Here is a 20057-nt window from a genome sequence, read left to right on the forward strand (position 1 = left end):
GAAAACAGCACCATGGACAGCAACACACAGAACTTATTTACTTGAGTCAGTGTGATTCAAAGCATCATTATATATCAGACATCATTCAACCTTAGAAATACACATCTGTGCTTCATTTGATTCTGAAGATGGAATAACCTTTTATGAGGAGAAAAGTCAGAGAACAAAGGTCAATGACAAAATGCCATGTTGAATGTAGTAAATGACAAGTTTATTTCTTGCACAAAATGTACAAAATAACAAGCAAATGGACAGCCCGTCCCCCCCACCCTCCTCCCTGCCCTGTTTGAATTTCCCCGCTGATATGAAGTTGGAGATCTGGAACATGTCTACGGCAAGTCCGATGGTCCAAGCCAAAACGCATGGTTTTCTTAGAGACAACACATACCCAATTCAGATTCACCGAACAATTAAAAATGAATAAAAACACCATATTTACAGTCTTGTCTGAACTTTTACAGCATGCCATCTATATATTCATACAGAGCTTTTGTTTTTCAACAGAACCCCATATAGAAAACATATTAGAAGATCAAATCAAGTTCGACTAATGGCGAGAGACACTCAAAGTACAGCACTGCGTTTGTCGCGGTATAATCTTTTTGATTCATTTTTGTTTTTCAACCCACGTCTTTTTTTTTTTTTTTTTAATTCTGTAATTCTAACAAAGAATCTCGATGGAACATTTGTTTAGTCCTCAACAAGAAAAACCCTCTTATTTACACCAAGTCAAGTGTTTTTGCACCTTCAAGCCTGTTGTTTTTTTTTAGTTTTCCCATTTCAGGAGATTGTGTTTCATGACAAAACGAATCACTCGAACGTCACACAGCGCATCACTTCTATTTATCTAAAAGGCAAAGTTGCAGTCTCATTTGGCAATGATTTGCTTTTGGATACAGAGGACAGCAAATCCACATCGCTGTGTTGTTCACAATGGTGTGTTTTGGTTTTTGTTTGTTAACTTTCTACTAATGATGTTTATGTCACTCCGTCTGGACTGAATGTGACGCAGTGGTAAGAAGAAGCAGCAGCTATGGCACAGGGCAGAATGTGTGTTTGCGTCTGAATTACAGTTTCATGGCTTACTCGCTCCGTTTTAACGTCAACTTTACAAGAGCAAAAACAAAAGAAAAAATCAAGCTTTTTAAAGGATTGTTCGTCTAATGATATGTACAACTGGCCTTTAAACTCCACAGATGAGCTGTTAGCATTATCTGGCGTCTCATACATTGGTATGAAGGCATTTCAAATGAACGTGTTTGCAGTTGTCACCTTGGTGATAGAGTATTGCTGTACAGCACTAGTGAAGAAGTCTAACAAAACGCTTCATTTCTTTACAAAACTATCCTGTGCTTTCCGAGTATATACAGCTAGAGGATTATAGTTTGATTTCTGGCGATGTCAGCAGAGATGTGTCTCAAGTATGTGATCTTTACATTTATCCGTTAACAGACTTTGTGCCGTAGATGAAATGCCAAGGACTGCAGTTTTAATCGGGAAACCCACAATTCCCAGAATGCATTGGATGAAGCATATCGAGGATAACGAGGCAAAGGCATTGCAAATCAAATCAAGTCTAAACGCATGAAAAAGGATCTGAACTATACAGTTTCAAGCCATGTTAAAGTCTTTCCTGTGAAGTGGGATTCCTTTTCAAGTGTGCAAAAATACTCTCAGACGTAACTTGGGATATGAACCAGTTTTGTTGGTGGTTTTAACTACCGCTTTTTAATTCAATTCTTAAATAGTTAATGTTTTTGAAAGACCTTTACATCCACACCGGGTAGTTTTGTTTAAGTAATGAATTTTAATATACATATATATCTCTATTTTTCCTGCTTTTATAAAATGACACACGGTGATGAACCATCAACAGTCTCTCTCTATATATATATTTATTTTCGTATTCCTTTTTCTTTTCTAGAATATCTTATTTAATTTGAGATCAAGTTGCTCTTGTAAACAAACAGGTTTAAGAGGATTGCCAGCCACCATCGCTTGTTCTCTGACAGTCTCTTTCTCTGTGGTTCCTCCCTCTCCTCCTGCTCTCATTGAAGCAGAGCCCTGATTTGTTTAGAGGTGCTGTCATCATTTAAATGTCTTGTTGTATACCTGGATGAAAGAAAGTACATTTTCAGGTCATACATGTGCTGCACATTCTTTGGGTGAAGTGATTTACTCTACACTCACCTCAGTGCATTCAACAGTCCCTCCACGCTGTTTGAAGGCTGCTCTTTCAACACCTTGATGCAGCCCTTCATCTGCAAAACACACACACACACGCATGCATGCGAAAATACAGCTTTAAAAGAAAGGTCACCCCTTTTTGTCCCTCACCCCTGACTGCGATCATGGACAGCCCCACATATGTGAACAATCACAAACCCCTATAGTGCTGTTCCAGGTAGATTAAGGTGCACCACAATATGTGGAGATATTAGAATCATCCAGCTTGCTCATTTCCATAAACTGAAAGCCGGGACTGATGATGTCAAGCTCCAAAAATGCCAAATAAGCACCTTAAATGTAGTCCACCTGAGCACTATATTGCAAGTCTTCTAAAGTCATACAATAGCATTTATGTGAGGAACTGAGAAACATTTAAGTCGTTATTTACTGAAAATCCCTGCAGATCTCAAATGTCACCTGCATTAAAAAACACTAGTAAAAAGGTTGGAATAAATATATTTTTGAAAGTTTTTGAAAGAAGTCTTTCTTTCTCGCCAGCTGCAATAATTTGATCAAAACATACAAAACAGTAATATTGTGAAACGCTGTTACAATTTTAAAGATTTTTTTTCTGATATATTTCAGCATTGCCATCATAAGAATAAATTAAAGCTGCAAGCAGCATTTGTCGGGGTTCAAGCAGTTAAGGCCTTTAAGCACAAAAGCATCAAAAGTGATTAAGTTTTATTTAGCAAGCATGTAACCACTGACATAATAGATGGAAAACACCATTTAGAGCCAATACAGGCAATGTACCATAGGAAATGTATGGTTTTAAAGCTTTTTAACAGTTATAACGCCACCTATGGTCCGATCTCCATAAAATTTGGCATGATTGTTAATGATGTTATGTCACATAGGCTCACCAATTTTTGTGAAGTTCTGAGTTTTCATTTAGGATTAATAGGCTTTTTAGTGTATTTTGCCACGCCCCTTTTCTAAATGACCCTGTTACAGCCACCCAAATGCAAAAGTTAAACTTTTTTTCGATAATTATTGATCTAGAGAGTCCAGAGAATTGTCCTAGACTGGTCTGGTTCCGATCGGGTGAAAAACCAGGGACTAGTTCGCAAAAGTAGGTTTTGGACAAAATGCGACATAAAAGAAATTTTTTTCTGGCCTAAATCGAATTTGGAGAGAGCCATTTTGTCCACCTTGAGCCAGGGATCACAGTGGTGTAAGACACACGGCCTACGAGTTATGAGCGATTTTGTACTTTTGGTTGCTGTAGCGCCACCTATGGGCCATTCGGGGTCATACTCTGATAGGTTGTCCCCAAACTGAGGCCTACCATCTGGCCAGGTTTCAAGTCTCTAGGCCTTACGGTTTGTCCTGCACGATGCGTTTTACAAATCCTTACAATTACAATAGGGTTTCAGCATTTCATGCTTGAACCCCTAATTACATTACATTCAAAATATATTAAAATGGAAAACTATTATTTTTACAGTTTTATTTGTGTTTTTGGTCAAATAAATGCAGCCTTGGTGTTGGTGAGCATAAGAGACTCCTTTTAAAAACTTTTGAAAAATCTTACTTTTTTAACGTTAGTGTATGTTTAAATATGACGTGCAAAGATGTGTAGTTGATGCACATGATATTTCAGACCTGCAGCAGAGGGTTAAGATTTTCAGTAAATAATTTCTCTGTCACACAAAGCTATGGCACTGCTTCAACAAAATTGTGCACAATTTGAACCGGTTTTAAGCAGTCCCCGTTCACTTTCATTTTATGAAAAAGAGTGAATATTTTGCCTAACATCATCTTTTATGTTCTGCAGAAGAAGAAAAAAAAAGAATACAGGTTTGAAATGACATGAGAGTACATGGGTGAACTACTGTACGAGAGCAGTTCAATAATATAATATTCTCAAAATATGCAGCAGTTCTACTAAAATTTGACATCCAGAAAGTGTCCATACTTTTTTAACAGTAATGGTTTGTTTTTGGAAAGTGTCTTTTTACTCTGATATTTTAATATACCGTATAATGCAATGACATTCATATATTTTTTAGATTCACTGTATCTTAAATAAATAAGTTGGTCTTACATCAATCTTGGAGGTCTTGGCAAAGGCACCCACTGGATGAACATGGTCATAAAGGATGATGACGCCCACCATCACACGCATGCAGAACAGCATGGTGTCTGTGTTAGTGAAACGGCACCGGTACTCCCTTGGGACAGGACATAGCGATCATTTTAAACAAAAATGAACCTATTCTGGATAACTGACTTGAATAAAAAACTCAAATAATTGCATTCTTTTATTGAGAAGACGTTGAATCAGATGAACTTACGGAGTCTCCAGCATGACACGGCACACACAGGCCATAGTGCTCAGGCAATCTGTGGTGTCCTCGATTGGCAAAGTCTTATTCTGCAACATGCATGTGAATCAAGACCAGTAAGAGCCTCTAGAGGGCGACAAAATTTCTGTTTTCTACATTAACAGAAGATTTAGGCTGTGTTTGAAATCTTACCCTATACCCTATACCCCTATACTATTCCCTACATTACTCCATTAATATAGTCCACTAGTAGGAGTGAATAAAAACGAGTGAGTGAATTTGGACACTGAGTGAGCCACTTTTGCATAGTTGTGCTTAGCAAACTGGCCGTTCCAGTAGTAATGAAAAGATTTATCTTGAACTCTGTCATGGAAACTAGCATGTATAAATCTTAATTAAACAATAATCAATTAAAAAGGAATTTATACCTGTATGATATTACACTGCACCCACATTGGACTAGCGGTTTGGAAAATGGATGGATGGATGATTCAGCTGCGGGTGCCATCTTCTGGCGTCTTCCAGTGCATTATGGGTATTCTCTTACCGTTGAGCGTACATCGATTATACACACGTTAATGCGATGTGGGAGTGAATGAGTGCTCTTGATAATGTCCACCATGGTTTCGGACACCACTACAAATGGCTGTTCCCTCAAATAGTGCCCTATTTAAGGGTAAAGGGGGTGATTTCAGACACAGCCTCTGTGAAAACCTTACTTACCTCCGACACAAACTTAGTCGTGGCATTGCTCAGGGTTTTGAGCATGGGTGTGGCTTCAGCGTAGAAAAGCGACATCCGATTGGCCATTTCATTATTTACTTCATTCTCAGCTTCTAACTGTAATGCAAATGGAAAATGTTACTTCAGATGTTTCGGTTGCATATAAAGGCTTCTTTTTTAAGTAACACATTCACTAACCTCCACATGCAAATGTAATCTCTGCTCAGACATTTATAAAATTCTCAAATGTTTAGTTTTGGGGTTGTTCAACTGTAGGTTGCTAGTTGGTATTCTGCACTATTTTTCATTTTGATTTGTCGTTTTCATTGAAAACGGATGTGCTCCTTTGCAGAACCTGATTTCACCAAGTGCAACATGTTCCTGGATCAACATCTTTGTTGATCCTGGAACAACATTCCTTTCCACCAATCAGATTTAAGGGACAAGTTTACAGTTTATATCAAGTTTAGGCACACAACCAAGGTTACAGTAGGTGGTTCTACATCAGTGTTATTCACCCATCATTTCCCTCTCATTTTAGGGATCACTTATGGGTAGGCTCAGGAGTAGTTATGATTAGGACTACATTTTGAACAGGAATCAACAAAATATGCTGACCCAGGAACGTGTCTAACTCAGTGCTAGAGTGAACACTTCTATAGTAATGTCGATTTCAGCAGATCGTTGATCTTACCTGCTGGTTGTTCAGACGATTCCTGCTGATGGTCCTCCTATAGTAGCTGAAGTCATTCTGTATGGCTGGATTTGTCATCTAGTAGTAAAGACAGGATTTAGATCAAAGCAGTCTTCAGTGCATATTATTTCTCGGACAAAGAGAAGGGCTTTTCACACTTGAAATAGTTAACCCTGGGTCATTCTAAACAGTTATCTTGCTTCACGTTTCACACTGCTCAAACTTTATGGGTTAACAATTAATCCTGGTTATTTAGCTATTATTATAACATTATATTCCTAAACCCTTGGGTTAACATTCTTATCTGCATATTTGCAGTGTCAGTGTCATTGATTCTGCGAATGCAGCACTTGACCTGCTGTAGAGTCGAAGCTGTGTTCGAAATCACCCCCTATACCCTCATTCACTCTTCCCTACATTACTCCACTAATATAGTTCACTTGAAAGAGTGAACGAACACGAGTGAGCGAATTCGGACATTGAGAGCTGTTTAATAATCGTTTGAAACTTAGCATACTGGCTACTTCAGTAGTAATGAAAAGATTTATCGTGGAAACTAGCATGTATAAATCTTAATTAAACAATTATCAATTCAAAAGGAATTTATACCCGTTTGATATTACACTGTACCCACATTGGACAAGTTTGGAAAATGGATGGATGGATGATTCAGGTGTGGGCGTCATATTCTGGCGAGAGGCGGAATTAATTTGGCGCGACTGTCACAGTGCATTATGGGTATTCTCTAGCCGTTGAGTGTACGTTGGTTGTACACTCGTTATTGCAGTGCATTGTGGGATTGAATAAGTGCACTCGATGATGTCTACTATGGTTTCGGACACCACTACTAATTATTTTCCCCTCAAATAGTGCCCTATTTAAGGGTATAGGAGGGCGATTTTCGGATTTCGGAGTGGTGCAGGGATGACATCAAAACCCAAATGACTAATTCCCCAGTGGTTCCCTCAAGATTTTCCTATGGGTTTTGACGTAAATATAAGGCATGCAATTAGTTTTCGGTTGCTAAGCATCTAACATTCTAACACCGTATTCGTTCCACACTGTACACGTTTGGCACCGTAATGTGGGTTTGGCAACTCCAGAGCAGGGTTTTATAACACCAGGTAAAAAGCAGTGCTAACCCGCTACTGTGAAATGTTCCTTTATGCGTGGTTTAGAACGATGATAACCCGGGTTTAGGCGCAGAATGAAAAGCCCTAGAATGTACTAGGGAGAATTTGGAGAATTATTTCTTAAATGTCCATTCTCAAGGGTGCATTTTAGAGACAGAGCAGCTAATAGTGTTGTCATTTAGACATTTTGCTTGACGTGACTCTCAGAGAACATCAGTGTGAAGAGGCTTGACTGAGTGCAGGGCTATATATTTAAGCAGAACTCATGCCACATGAAATCAAAGAGAGTAACGCGTGAGAAACACTCACTTTAAGCTCATCAAAGCTGAGAGTGAAGTGCAGGATTTCTGCAAACTGTTTGGCGAGGGCCTGCTCTCTCTCCAGATGCTGCATGGGAGCATAGGGTGGGCTAGTTAGGGCCTCCAATAGACTGCGCAGGGCGTTTTCTGCAAAGAGATAATTGATTACAGATTTTTTACAGTAATTTTTTTTGTAGCAATTCGTTTTTTCAAATTCATTCACATTGAATACTGTTGTCATCCCTCAAGTTTTCCTAAGCTTTTTATCATCTATTCACTCTCTCCCACACATCTAACCTTTAATCGAATTTGTAATCCACACAGCATAATGTACCAATAGCGCAGCACTGCAATGTATTTAATCTCCATGGTTACCAGCACAACAGATATCATTGTTACCTCTAACGCCTCTCTTTTGTATTTTTGTAATTGCTGCAGTTTATCACAAGAACCTGTAATCCCATCAGTGTTGCCTAGATACTGAAGTACCGTTGGAATCCGCAGCTGATGCAAGCATTAATGACTCCAAACTGCAGTATATGACCATGATCACAAATGCTGGTTGCTTTTAAAACTCCAGTTCATTTTAAAACCTGTATTGTATTAGTAAATGATAAAATAATGAGTGACTGACATGACAAATGTATCATGCATGGATGCGAAATATTGATGAATTTAAGTTTAAATTAGTGCTGTCAAATCGATTAATAGTGATTAATTGCGTCTAACATAAAAGTTTGTAAATGTGTGTGTGTGTGTGTATATATATATATATATATATATATATATATATATATATATATATATATATATATATACAGTACTCTGCAAAAGTCTTAGGCACATTCATTTTTTCACAAAAAAAAAAAAAGGTTTTAAGCCAGTTATTTACAGTGCTATACATAAGTTTGATTGGCATGGAGTACTTTCCATAAGATCATCTCTCAATGCAAATCAAACCAGCTATTAGGCTAACTGAAATAAAACCATGGCAATCTCTAGGTATGGTGAAGGCTATGTGATGATGTGGGGCTATTTTAATTCCAAAGGCCAAGGGAACTTTATCAGGATGCATAGTATCCTGGATCCATGAAGTAACTGGCCTTTAAAAATAAAAATCTGCCTGCCTCTATGGGAATTTAACATAGGGGTGTCCAAACTTATGCACCCTGTATTTTAAGGAAGAACATTTATTTATTTACGATACATTATTCATTCACAAACAAAATTGGTGTCCTTAAAGGTTTCCAAATTTCCAAAAGATGATTTTTTATTCCGCTTTTTAGTCAACTTTAGCATGGGTGTCTAAACTTATGCATAGCACTGTATATATTTTGCTTTAGTGTGTCAGTAGGAAATATCAGTTTACATTTCCAAACATTCCTTTTGCCATTATTGTAATAATCCAGTGAGATTTTTGTGTGCACAAGGAGTCTGGCAACAGCTGATTACACGAAGAAACAGAAAAAAACTGACATACTAAATCCAGAAGAAAAGCTACCTGAAAAACAATGCGCAAGTGTACAGAGGACAAAAGCTGTTTCAAACGCAAAGGGGGGTCGCACCAAACATTGATTTGATATAGTTAATAGAAGTTAATTGATAAATAAAATCTATTTATGACATTATTTTTTGAAAGCATCGACACTTTACAGCATTTTTACACACGTGCCTAAAACTTTTCACAGGACTGTAGCTTTGCAAGTAGGTTTCTTCAAGCATCTTGGAGATGTTGCCGCAGTTCTTCTGGATTTAGTTTCTTCATGTAACCCCAGATGGACTCAATGACAGTCGGATCAGATCTTCATGTGGAGCTCACCGGCTGTTGTCAGACTCCTTGTGCATACAAAAATCTCTACAAAAGGAATGTTTATGGCAAAAGGAATGTTTGGACTTTTGACTTTTGTGGAAAATTATAAGTGATCTTCGTTTGACTTCTTTTAAAAACATTTAAAAAAAGTCTTACTGGCCCTAAACTTTTGAATGGTAATATGTGACATTATTGATCTATCAGAAGCAAATATTCCAGAGAGACAAGTCATAAGCAGTGTTATTGCAGTATCATCAGTATTATCACTGCATGTTATCTAATGAGAGTGAATTTATGCTGTAGATCTGTGCTGTATGTCTTACCGGTGTAAAGCTCTTAAGGTGATGATACACAGGGCAACTTTTTGAGCAATGTTGTTGGGCAATTTTGCCGTCAACGGGCAACCAGATGAGACACAGGGCCCACGACCGATCTAAATTATCTAGATAGAAATGTATTGCCCATTTTCAATGGGATAGTATGGAAGCTTGTTTCTGCCACAGAATAAAACATTTTAAAAGATAATTGCGACTTTTTATCTCACAATTGCGAGTTTACATCTCGCAATTCTGACTTTATTTCTCAGAATTGCGAGATATAAAGTCAGAATTGCGTGAAATAAAGTCGCAATTGCGTGTTATAAAGTCAGAATTGCGTGTTATAAAGTCAGAATTCTGACTTTTTTTCTCGCAATTGCGACTTTATATCACGCAATTCTGACATCTTTTCTCATAATTGTGAGATATAAACTCACAATTGTGAGATATAAAGTCCAATTCTAAGGAAAAAAAAAGACTTTATTTCTCAGAATTGCGACTTTATATCTCGCAATTGCGACTTTATTTCTCAGAATTGAGACTTTATTTCTCACAATTCTGACTTCATATCTCGCAATTGCGACTTTATTTCTCAGAATTGCGACTTTATTTCTCACAATTCTGACTTCATATCTCGCAATTCTGAGAAAAAAAGTCACAATTCTGACTTGATATATCGCAATTGTGAGAAAAAAAGTCAGAATTGTGAGATAAAAAGTCGCAATTATTATTATTATTTATTTATTATTCAGTGGCGGAAACAAGTTTCCATAGGAAAGTGCCCAAGCAACAATCACTCTGCAAGATTGCCCAGCAACATTGCTCAAAAAGTTGCCCTGTGTATCATCACCTTTAGCGTATGTTTCCTGTTTGGTGACTAAAAGACGTACAGCTACACCATCAGAGCTAACCCATCTCTGAATGTCATAGTATGCCTTAGCATGTCTCCAGAGGAGCTATCCTTTCCTCTCATGAAATATGCAGCAGCCCTACTATAAATAAAGAGCTGATATGTTTTATCTGGAGACCTACCGAGAAACCTGACTCTATTAGCCGGGGACCAGATATTGCGGATGGCAGGATGTGTTGAATAGGGTGGAGCCTCTTTTTCTCATGAGTCACTGCGATGCCATAGTTCGGCATGGAAAGCTTATCTGCATGGTATCTGTTTGGCCAAAGATCTGCGTTTCTCACTAGTCAGCACTGCTGTGAAAAAAGAGGCAGGCGATCGACTATTGCAAACAGAGTTTACTGAATTGTCAGCCTCCTCTAGGTTCTGCTGCCACGGTTGCCATGCCAACTCTTTGTGAGGTCAGCTGCAGAGGAGGACAGAAACGGATGCTTGCACCACTCGTTGTACGCACGGTCAGCGCGTTGGTTGACTCGTGCATGCAAGGCCCATTATATGACTATAAAAAAAAGACAACTAAAAAAAAAAAAAAGACCACCCACTTACCTAGCCTGAGAGAAAATTCATAGAATCTCTTGAGCTTGGCCACAAGAGGGCAGACCGCATTCCAGGCTTTTTCCTGCAACTGGAGGTCATTGGGGTTCTGAATCGCCTGGAGAGAAAGGACGAGCAGGAGCACTTGAGACCGACAGTCAAACAAAATTATTCATTTACATTGACTAAACTCAAGGTCATTTGTACACTTTTAAATGAATTTACACTGTATGCTCTAGGGCTTCTTCAGCCATGTGAAACATTCACAGCTGAATAACTCTTGTACATCTGCTGTTTATGAACCAGAATGATTCAAACCAACAAACCTGCTTAAACTAATGCCTATGTGCTTTATAATAGGCTTGGGATGAATAATTCTTAGCAGTTTTATTTCTAATAAAGCAACACCACTAATGTCACTAAATTGAAAAGTAAAAAAAAGAAAGAAATTAGGTTACACTTTATTTTAAGGTGACGCTGTTACATTGTACTTATTCAGATAAGTACTGAGTAATATGAATTAACTACTAGAGTTAGGGTTGGGCTTAGGGTTAGTTACTTGTAATTATGCATAATTTACTGTTGTTATTATTATGGTAAGTACATGTAGTAACGTGTAACTACATCACCTTAAATTAAAGTGTTGCCGAAATGTATACTTTATTCAGCAAAGATGCATTAAATGATCAAAAGTGACAGTAAAAACATTTGTCACAAACTATTTCTATAGTTCAAATAAAAGCTATTCTTGAATCCTGAAAAAAAGATGTATCATGGTTTCCACAAAAATATTAAGCAACATTGATAATAATAAGATTCTTGAGCAGTAAATCATGATTTCTGAAGGATCATGTTACACTGATAACTGGAGTAATGGCTGCTGAAAATTCAGTTTTGCCATCATAGTAGTACATTACAATTTAAAATATATTAAAATGGAAGACAGTTATTTGAAATTGTTATAATATTTACATTTATTTTTTGATAATAATAAATATAGCCTTGACTAGCATAAGAGACTTCTTTCAAAAACAATAAAAATTGTACTGCCCCCAAACTTTCCAACGGTAGTGTATAGATTATGTAATAAATAAAATGGATACATTTATCAAATTTTCCATAAGTGATTTGCAAAAGATTTTCCAGTTTAAAACAATTCATTCAATTGTACTGGACAATAATTCAAATCACGCAGACTGTTGAGAAGATGTATGCTTACAATAATAGCCTGGAGGGTGATGAAATAAAATTCATACTTGATTCCAGAATGGGAATTCAACGGAATTCGGCTTTTTTAACTTGAATGAGTAAGCAACCACTCAGAACACCCTAGCACCCTAGTTTTGCACAGGTAAACACCACAAATTTTCTTCAGAAAATGTAACAATTTAGAGTCATAGCCCTACCTCTCTTATTTCTTGTCCTGCTCCATTGTAAGACTGTAATTCTGCCAGTATCCCATGGGCCTCTTCCAGCACAGCACTAACCTGGTTATACACGGCTGTCTCGGCCTCTGTGGGCTGAGCATCTGTGGGCAGAAATCAGTTTGAGTCAGTCAAAATGTGATAGTCAAATGCCCAAACGATACACCTTTTTCAATTCCTCACTCGGCCTACCTGAGTTTGACATATCACCTCTGTCACACTGTCATACTATTGTCCTATTGGGTAAAGGTTATGTTTTGGATCAACTAGACTGTGTTCAACCAGTAAAGTCAGAGTTACATCTAAAAACTGGAAATTAATTGAAATAAAGCTTCATGGTGTGAGTTATTATGGCGCTAACATTGAATTATTATCTTTCTTTGGCACCCGGAGGGGGATCCTCTTTCCAACGGGCTTTGAAAGTTAGGAACCATAAATCCATGAGGATTAATCTGGTAATGATGATGGTGTAATTGTGAGTCAGAAGTACATGAGGAGGATTTAGGTTGTGTCGGTGTATGTTAGGATTTGCTGGGCTTGATATCAACAGCTCTAGTGGGAAGTGTCGACGAAAGGCCACGGCCAGTGAAGCGGCTCCATGTGGAGTTGCTGGCGAGGCTAGGATGGGTTTTAAGAGTCGTGTCAGCTTCCAACACAGTGAGCGTCACAGACGTTTGATTAATGAGCCGATGATAGGAGGCAGGAAAGCAAATGCAAACGAATACCCTACAGAATATCGCCCCCTGGTGGACGTCAATTTCAGTGGTGGACCTCTCCATTTAGCCTTTAGTTTTCAACCACAGGATACACTCTTAAAAATAAAGCTTTCAAAAAGGGGGTTTTCACAACGATTCCATTTGTTTCCCCAATGAGCCTTTCAGTGTACAATTCTTAAATTATTTTTATTTATTTTTTTCATTGTGGAAAGATAATTTGAATAATCTAAATAACCATTTTCCACTTTAACAAACCTTTAGTGCATGGGAAAGGTTCTATGGATATTGAAGGTACTTCATGAAACCATAGACGCCAATAAAGAACTTTATTTTTAAGAGTGTAAGCAGTGTAAAAACTGCAGCGAGGGACATCTTGGGTAGTGCTGTCATTAAAAGTCTTTTCTAGATCAGATTTCTTAGTCTCCCCAAGCCTCTACGATAAGTGATCCTTGTGGAGCAGGGGTCTCTCTGCCTAATTTATAAGTGCCTTATACCGCATCCAAACGGAGGGGCTGTAATGTATATAGATGTTTGTGCTATCAGCTGAGCAAACACACACACACTTCAGTGTAATTGCCAGTGGCTCCTCCCAATCATGTCACCTCCGGGTCTGCTTGCTCAGCCTGCCTGTGATCTTCAAAGAACAGAGTGTGTGAAGACTAACATCAGTGCTACAGTGGTACTGTAATGTTTGCTTTCCCTTTTGGTTCATCACTTGTATCAGCAATTCAGTAAAACTGATCTGATCTTGAGCTTAAAGCCTATTTCCACAAAAGCCTTGTTTTTGTGTCTTGAATTTGAGATATAATAATTTTATGAATGCCATTAGTGGCACAGTAACCCCATTTGAGAGCTAAGGAAATGTAAACCAGTGCTGTGTAACAGAGGTGATCATTGTTTTACTGTCACAAATTCAAAAAGTCAAGATCAGGTGAGCGGCTGTTGTCCAAATGTTTTGCTTGTGTAACGTTTTGATATTACTTCTTTATATTTCATGGATTCTGCTATAGGGTCAATGACAAGTAAGAATTGTCAAGATTTAGTTTAAAACATGTGCCATGAAATGTAATATTTGTGTTCTTGTTGATTAGATGTTTTCAGTTTGACTTTTGGCGATCGAAATGTTTTGCCTTCACTTTGCAGGACGTGTGCGGCACACTTGACCTGAACCAACCTTGCTATGTCTTTAAAACGTCAAATTATCTGATATTTTTAAGAAACTTGCTCCAAAGTTATGAAAGTATACAGGGGTCGTTGATGTGATTATAATTAGTTTTCTCTTGTTTCATGAAAACAACATGGCTTCCTGCATGTTGTTTACACCAATTATAACATTTAATCATATTTAATTATGTTAATAATGTTAATGTTACTAACATAAAATATTTTTAATTAAAATAGCTTCACTGCTTTTTAAGAAATGATTAAAGATTATGCCAAATTATTGTTATTTAGAATTTTTTCTTATTGGTCATTTACACCACTGAGACATTTTTTACATTAAGCCCCACAAATAAATATCAAAATGAATTTTAATGTAGAAATTGAACAAATGTCCATCATAGAAGAGGTGTATTTAAGTCAATTAATCAATACATTGGGAAGAAAATGAACATGTGTCATTGACTCTATAGTGAATCACAAGCAAAGGCATTAAACTGTATGGCTTGTGTCACTTTAAGAACATCTCCTGCCAATTTAAATATTCTTTAGAGGAAGGACAGCCTACATTTCATGGTATAGACTGGACAACAACCGCTCTAAGTCTTCCGGGTTCTCACACTTGAAGGACAGGTGTTTTATTTCCCCCATAAACATAGGAGATGTTAGGCATGTAGCTGTTAGAGGTGTCATAAAAGGAAGAATTACTCAGGAGAGAGAGGGAAGGGTTAAAAGGGAACACGACATCAGAGAAAGGAAATTGAGGCTCCCCTTTCAAAAAGCAGCTTCTATTTCCACTTCCTTAAATCCTCAAACTGGTTAATAATGCATTCACACACACATCCAGATGTACAAGGACATACTGGAACAGATCATGGCGTCAACACACTTTACAAGTCTGCAAAGTTTTTGGCGAAAAAGAGGAGATAAGTTAAGTGTTATGTGATTATTTCCATCCCACTCTAACTGCTGAAAAAAGCGTGGCATTCGTACGACGACCTTTAGCTCAGCGGATCGGAGTCGACCTGGAGATAAGCGCAAAAAAAAATGCACGTCACAAATTGAGGTTACCGAAAAAACCCTTGAATGACAAGCATTGATGCACAAACAGAGGGATGGCGGAGAAAAGGAAGTGAAAATGTAGAGGACAGCGAATGAGGAGGAACCGTGATGAGAAGGGAAAGAAAAGCAAACTCAAAACATAAAAAGCTGATGGTCTCACGTTCAAAGTCAAGGAAAACTATTGGGCCATGCTCAAGTTCGGTGCAAGCCAGCAGTTTCAGGAGATTTCCCATGATCCCCCTGGAACAGAGAGAAGGGAGAAGCATGTGGGTCATGGGAGGTGTGGCAGACGTGTCTCTGGTGTTGGGTGTGTGTTCGTGTGAATGTGCGTGGTGTCTGGGGATGATGGGGTCGGGCTTATAGGGTTTGGGATGGACTTTCTTCGCTCCGGACACGAGAGATTCTCGGGTGATGTTAATATGGTCACTTGGATCACACTGAAACTCTTTCTTTCTGCTCCCTTACTATACATGAAGGGAAATGAATGAACTTTTGGTTGGCTTCTACATTAAGAGAGAAAAAAGAAATAGTTTCCAAATACAAAAGCCTGTCTTAATCTACCTAGAGGATGCATTTATATCTGCTCCAACCCTGATACCTCCATCTCCAATCACACACATATACATCTGAGCACACGTACACACACTGTACACCAGCGAAACACTTACTTTCAAAATCCAGGAAAAAATGAGGACAGTTCTCTAAATCCTTGCCAAGGACTTTAATGAGGTTCCCCATGGCCGGCAAACCTGGGCAAGGAAGACAAATACATACAGTACAAAGAAATACAACCTAGATTATATTCATTAGCAAGAATTCTAGACTGTCAGTGTGTGTTTTCACTGTAAAAGTACTGGATGATTTCATATGCTGTAGTAAGAGGCCAGAATGTGTATTGTGAAATGCTGGAAAAGAAAAAAATGATGCTAGTTTTCTCATGCGGTACGTAACGAAAAGACTATTTGTGTCAGCATCAGCAAAATAAACTTTTTGACAAAACATTGAGTGATATATAGCTTTGGTTTAATATTTGGTGCGTGAACAAGAATAAGTTGTTGAATTTTCTTGGCTGTCAAAAATTGTATGCATGCATTCAAAGATGTTTGTGGTATCTGTCAGGAGTTTTTAAATAATAAAGCACACAAGACAGGAGTAGCGAACTTCATCCATCTTGTTTACTCTTCCGTTCTCCACACATTACGTCATTACTCAACAGTTCAGACTTCACAACCCGTTTTCCCATTTTTTTTAAAGAACAGAATGGAACATCAGAGTTGCGCCAACAATGCAAACACATCCACGCAGATCTAGAACAGCACATCAGATCTAAAGGCTAGCCCACACTAAAAGATTTTAAAAAATCGTATTAGATTTTCAAAACGTGAGAGACCACAAACATGACGGGGGGGGGGGGAAATTCATAGATTTAACCATTTTAATCCTATAATGTGTGGAGTGCCGCGATGTGACAAAGACAGCACACCAGATACAAACAGATTCCATTCACAAACAGCCAGATTCCCAACTGTGAGCACAGGAAATCTCACAAAATCTCTTGTGGTCAAACGTGACTTTAAAGTAAACAAACATAGCGGATGACGGGCAAGAAGAAATGTCTGTGATAATAGTGTTTGGACTGCTTTTTACAGAAAATTCAGGGGGTGGAGGTTTGGATGAAATCGTTATGCTTCCATCTGCTTGCTTTCTGATTTGGTATAGTTTTGTTCCACGTGACAATCTACAGAGTGCATGAGCATTTGTTCTCTGGGTTCCCCCCACACAATAGGATTTCTGATCATAAATATCCAACATGTTACGAATTCGTACGATTTGTCTAAACTCATGTGATGGGTAGGTTTAGGGGCGGGGTCAGGTGTAGGTCATTCGCACAAATTCATATGAATTGGCCAACTCGTAAAAAATTCGTACAAATTGCCATGAGATCGGGTTGGCTCCGACGTTCTTCCAAGCAAGTTCTTCACTCTTAACACACCTCACACCACAAGAAAATCTGATAAGATAATCTGTAGTCATTTAACCAGCTAGACTTTCAAACATCACGTTTAGGTCTAGTGGAATGAGTGTGTGTATGAGCAATGTTTTCAGCTGGAGTTGTTGGTGTGTATGGAAATGCAGTGAGATGGGAAGCATTCCATGTCTTTCCATCACTTAGTCTTTTGACACTTTCTGTGTCCCTTAAGAACATGCAAGGGGTTCCGTACCCTCACTTTATCCCCATCATGGAAACAATGAGGACGAGCACCCCACTTAGCATCAGTGTACTTTTTCATTTTGTGTTACAGCTGCATAACTCTTCGGCGAAACAGTCATGTCAGTTGGTGAGTGCGGAGCACGTAGACTGTACGTAGAGTGAAATGGCGACCCCACAGAGAGTAGCAGACGGCTAGTTTTTGGTGCACAGGTGTGACGGTTTCATCCATCTGTATGCAGTGTATAAAATTTTTAGCACATCCAAACTCAGTTGACTCATCAACAGTGTGCTGAAAGACTGGCACAGGAGAAGCAATCACAGGAAGGGCGTTAGGATGCAGGACTTGATTGTTTTCCTCACATGCAATGCAGACATTAGGTCCCTCTCCATGAGTGGTGTCCCTTTGTCCACAAAGAAAAATGTATCAGGTACTGGGTGGTCATGTACGGAGACATTCGGTGACAAATACCTAACCACTGGAATTTGGGCTTTTGAATGCGTCACAAACCTGACTGGGTTTCAGTTACTGAAATGGTATGTACGTGCTGTAGGGCAGGATAGATACGGAAGATCCACTGTCAACCACCAAATCAACCACCAAACTGGCTTGCTTTAACAGCTCTGTCCAGTGTAAGATCAGTTTCTAGTAAAAGTCTCTCACGTATTCGTGGGCGAAGCACATGCTCTACTAACTGATTGCGTATCATTCCTTCAGTACTGACACCGAACTCACAGGAAACAACAAGCTCTCGCAAAGCAACAGTGTACTGTAATGTCTCATGAAGCACCTGACAGCGTTTACGGAAGTAACAAAGTCACGAAATAGGTATTCAATGCATCCATACATTGTACATGTGTTAGGCAAAGAGTAGAAAATCCATTGTCCCGTACCGAGGCATTGAAGCAGTACAGCCCTTCGTCTTTTGTCCGGCCAGGCATACCCTGTATCATCAATAACCCATAGAAAATGTTCAAAAACCCGAAGCTGTATGCTGCACGGCATAGCAGGCTCACTGGGGTAAGGCAGGAATAAACTCGGGAAAGGCACGTTAGCAACAACCATCTTCGTGACCAACACGAACAAGGAAAAAAAGCCTAAGTCTCGTCGCCAATTTGTGGTGTCTGTCAGGAGTTAAGTAATGAAGCACACGAGACAGGACAGGAGTAGCGAACTTCATCCATCTTTAAGCGAAATTGCTATGTGACATGATACAATAATAGAAAATCAGTTATGTTGAGCAGGATTTTGGCCCAATGAGATTTCACTGTGGGTGGGGGCTACCCAGCGTGACAAAACGTCTTGTTGCTTGTCACATTCACTGCTGGTTTGGACAAAAACATGCTTTTGGTGCTTATTGCTTTATTATATTGCATTTGGTTAGAACATTGTTGTACTATCAACATAACTGTTCTTTTTGTTCAGTTTGTTCAATTTGCATATGCTAAATATCAATTCCAGCTGGTAATGGACACCAAATGTTGCACCTTATCTTCGTAATAGCTTGCATGAGAGGAATAATTCTGGACACAATGCTATCTAGAAACATTCAAGTAATAAAATAGCTGGATTATCATGGCATTGATAATAGCACAAACCTATCATTTCCCAAGAGATGCAAATGGGCAGTGTTTGAAATAAGAGTAGAAATAAGAATCTGACTGTTTCATATTTCGCCTTCTAAATCTTCCATATCAAGCCCTATCCTTTGCGTATAGCACACAAGGCAAAGATGGCTCCTCTCAGCCTGTTTATCACTTAAGAGGCAGTATCCCCCCCTTCTGCCTGTCTCCTGGCAACCACCAGTAGAGCCCTGTTTCCATGGCTGGACCACATTGCCTCTGCCGTCTATCTGAGGCTTTCATAAGCTACCAGCCAAATCCAAGTCTAAAGTATACAACAGTCTATTAGAAGACCTCAAACAATCTGTCTGTCTGTCTGTCTGTCTATCTATCTATCTATCTATCTATCTGTCTGTCTGTCTGTCTGTCTGTCTATCTATCTGTCTGTCTGTCTGTCTGTCTATCTGTCTGTCTATTTATCTATCTTACTGTGAAGTAAACCTCAGTTCCATCAATCGTGTCTAACCAAAGCTCTCACTCAGGAAAGTGTCAACCTGCAATTAATCTTCTGCAGCTGTCATGTCAACAAAAAAATCACACAGCTTGACATATATGACTGTCGATTACTTACCAGCCAACAAATGTTTGCCTTCCCTCTTCCAACTTCCCTTAAAGCCTCACTGTGCTAGTCTTCTCCGTTTCCCACTCCTATCTCAGTCTCTTCCTCCCAGTACTCCTCCTCCTGAGCTGTCCCTGAGCCCAGCTGTGAAGAGTCCGTCTTAATTCGGTCGGTGCCGTACAGCCCCACAGGAACTCTCTCAGCCTTACCAACGGTCCCCTCTGCAGCTCTGCGTTCAACATCGCTCTGCTCTTTTCACACTTCTCTTTTTCTGACTGCTATTTAAAGGCAGGGCTTCATTTAAAAGAGCCTGGTTAAACCGTTTCTCTGTGGTGCCACTGTGTGTGTACGCTTGGTTTTGAT

The 20057-nt window shown here is 38.9% G+C and overlaps 1 protein-coding gene across 5 annotated transcripts in view; it reads right to left on the reverse strand.

The window, feature by feature from the left end:
* Positions 1-610: 610 nt before the first annotated feature.
* fam49al (family with sequence similarity 49 member A, like) overlaps positions 611-20057 on the reverse strand; it is a 28524-nt gene continuing 9077 nt past the window's right edge. Inside the window, exons 1-12 of one of the 5 annotated variants that reach the window (XM_079879257.1) lie at positions 19707-19939; positions 15972-16052; positions 15464-15543; positions 12347-12468; positions 10953-11058; positions 7380-7516; positions 5938-6015; positions 5244-5360; positions 4530-4609; positions 4280-4406; positions 2191-2261; positions 611-2112 (exon numbers count right to left, since the gene is read on the reverse strand). In XM_079879257.1, coding sequence (XP_079735383.1) covers positions 2049-2112; positions 2191-2261; positions 4280-4406; positions 4530-4609; positions 5244-5360; positions 5938-6015; positions 7380-7516; positions 10953-11058; positions 12347-12468; positions 15464-15536 — 975 coding nt within the window. In that variant the 5' untranslated portion in view covers positions 15537-15543; positions 15972-16052; positions 19707-19939 and the 3' untranslated portion in view covers positions 611-2048. Of the gene's footprint in view, positions 2113-2190; positions 2262-4279; positions 4407-4529; positions 4610-5243; positions 5361-5937; positions 6016-7379; positions 7517-10952; positions 11059-12346; positions 12469-15463; positions 15544-15971; positions 16053-19706; positions 19943-20057 lie in introns of those variants that run through there. The other 4 variants (XM_079879256.1, XM_079879260.1, XM_079879258.1 and 1 more) reach the window with 4 other exon arrangements.

This window comes from Squalius cephalus (genome assembly GCF_949319135.1).
Source record: "Squalius cephalus genome assembly, chromosome: 8".
Classification (NCBI taxonomy): Eukaryota; Metazoa; Chordata; class Actinopteri; order Cypriniformes; family Leuciscidae; genus Squalius; species Squalius cephalus.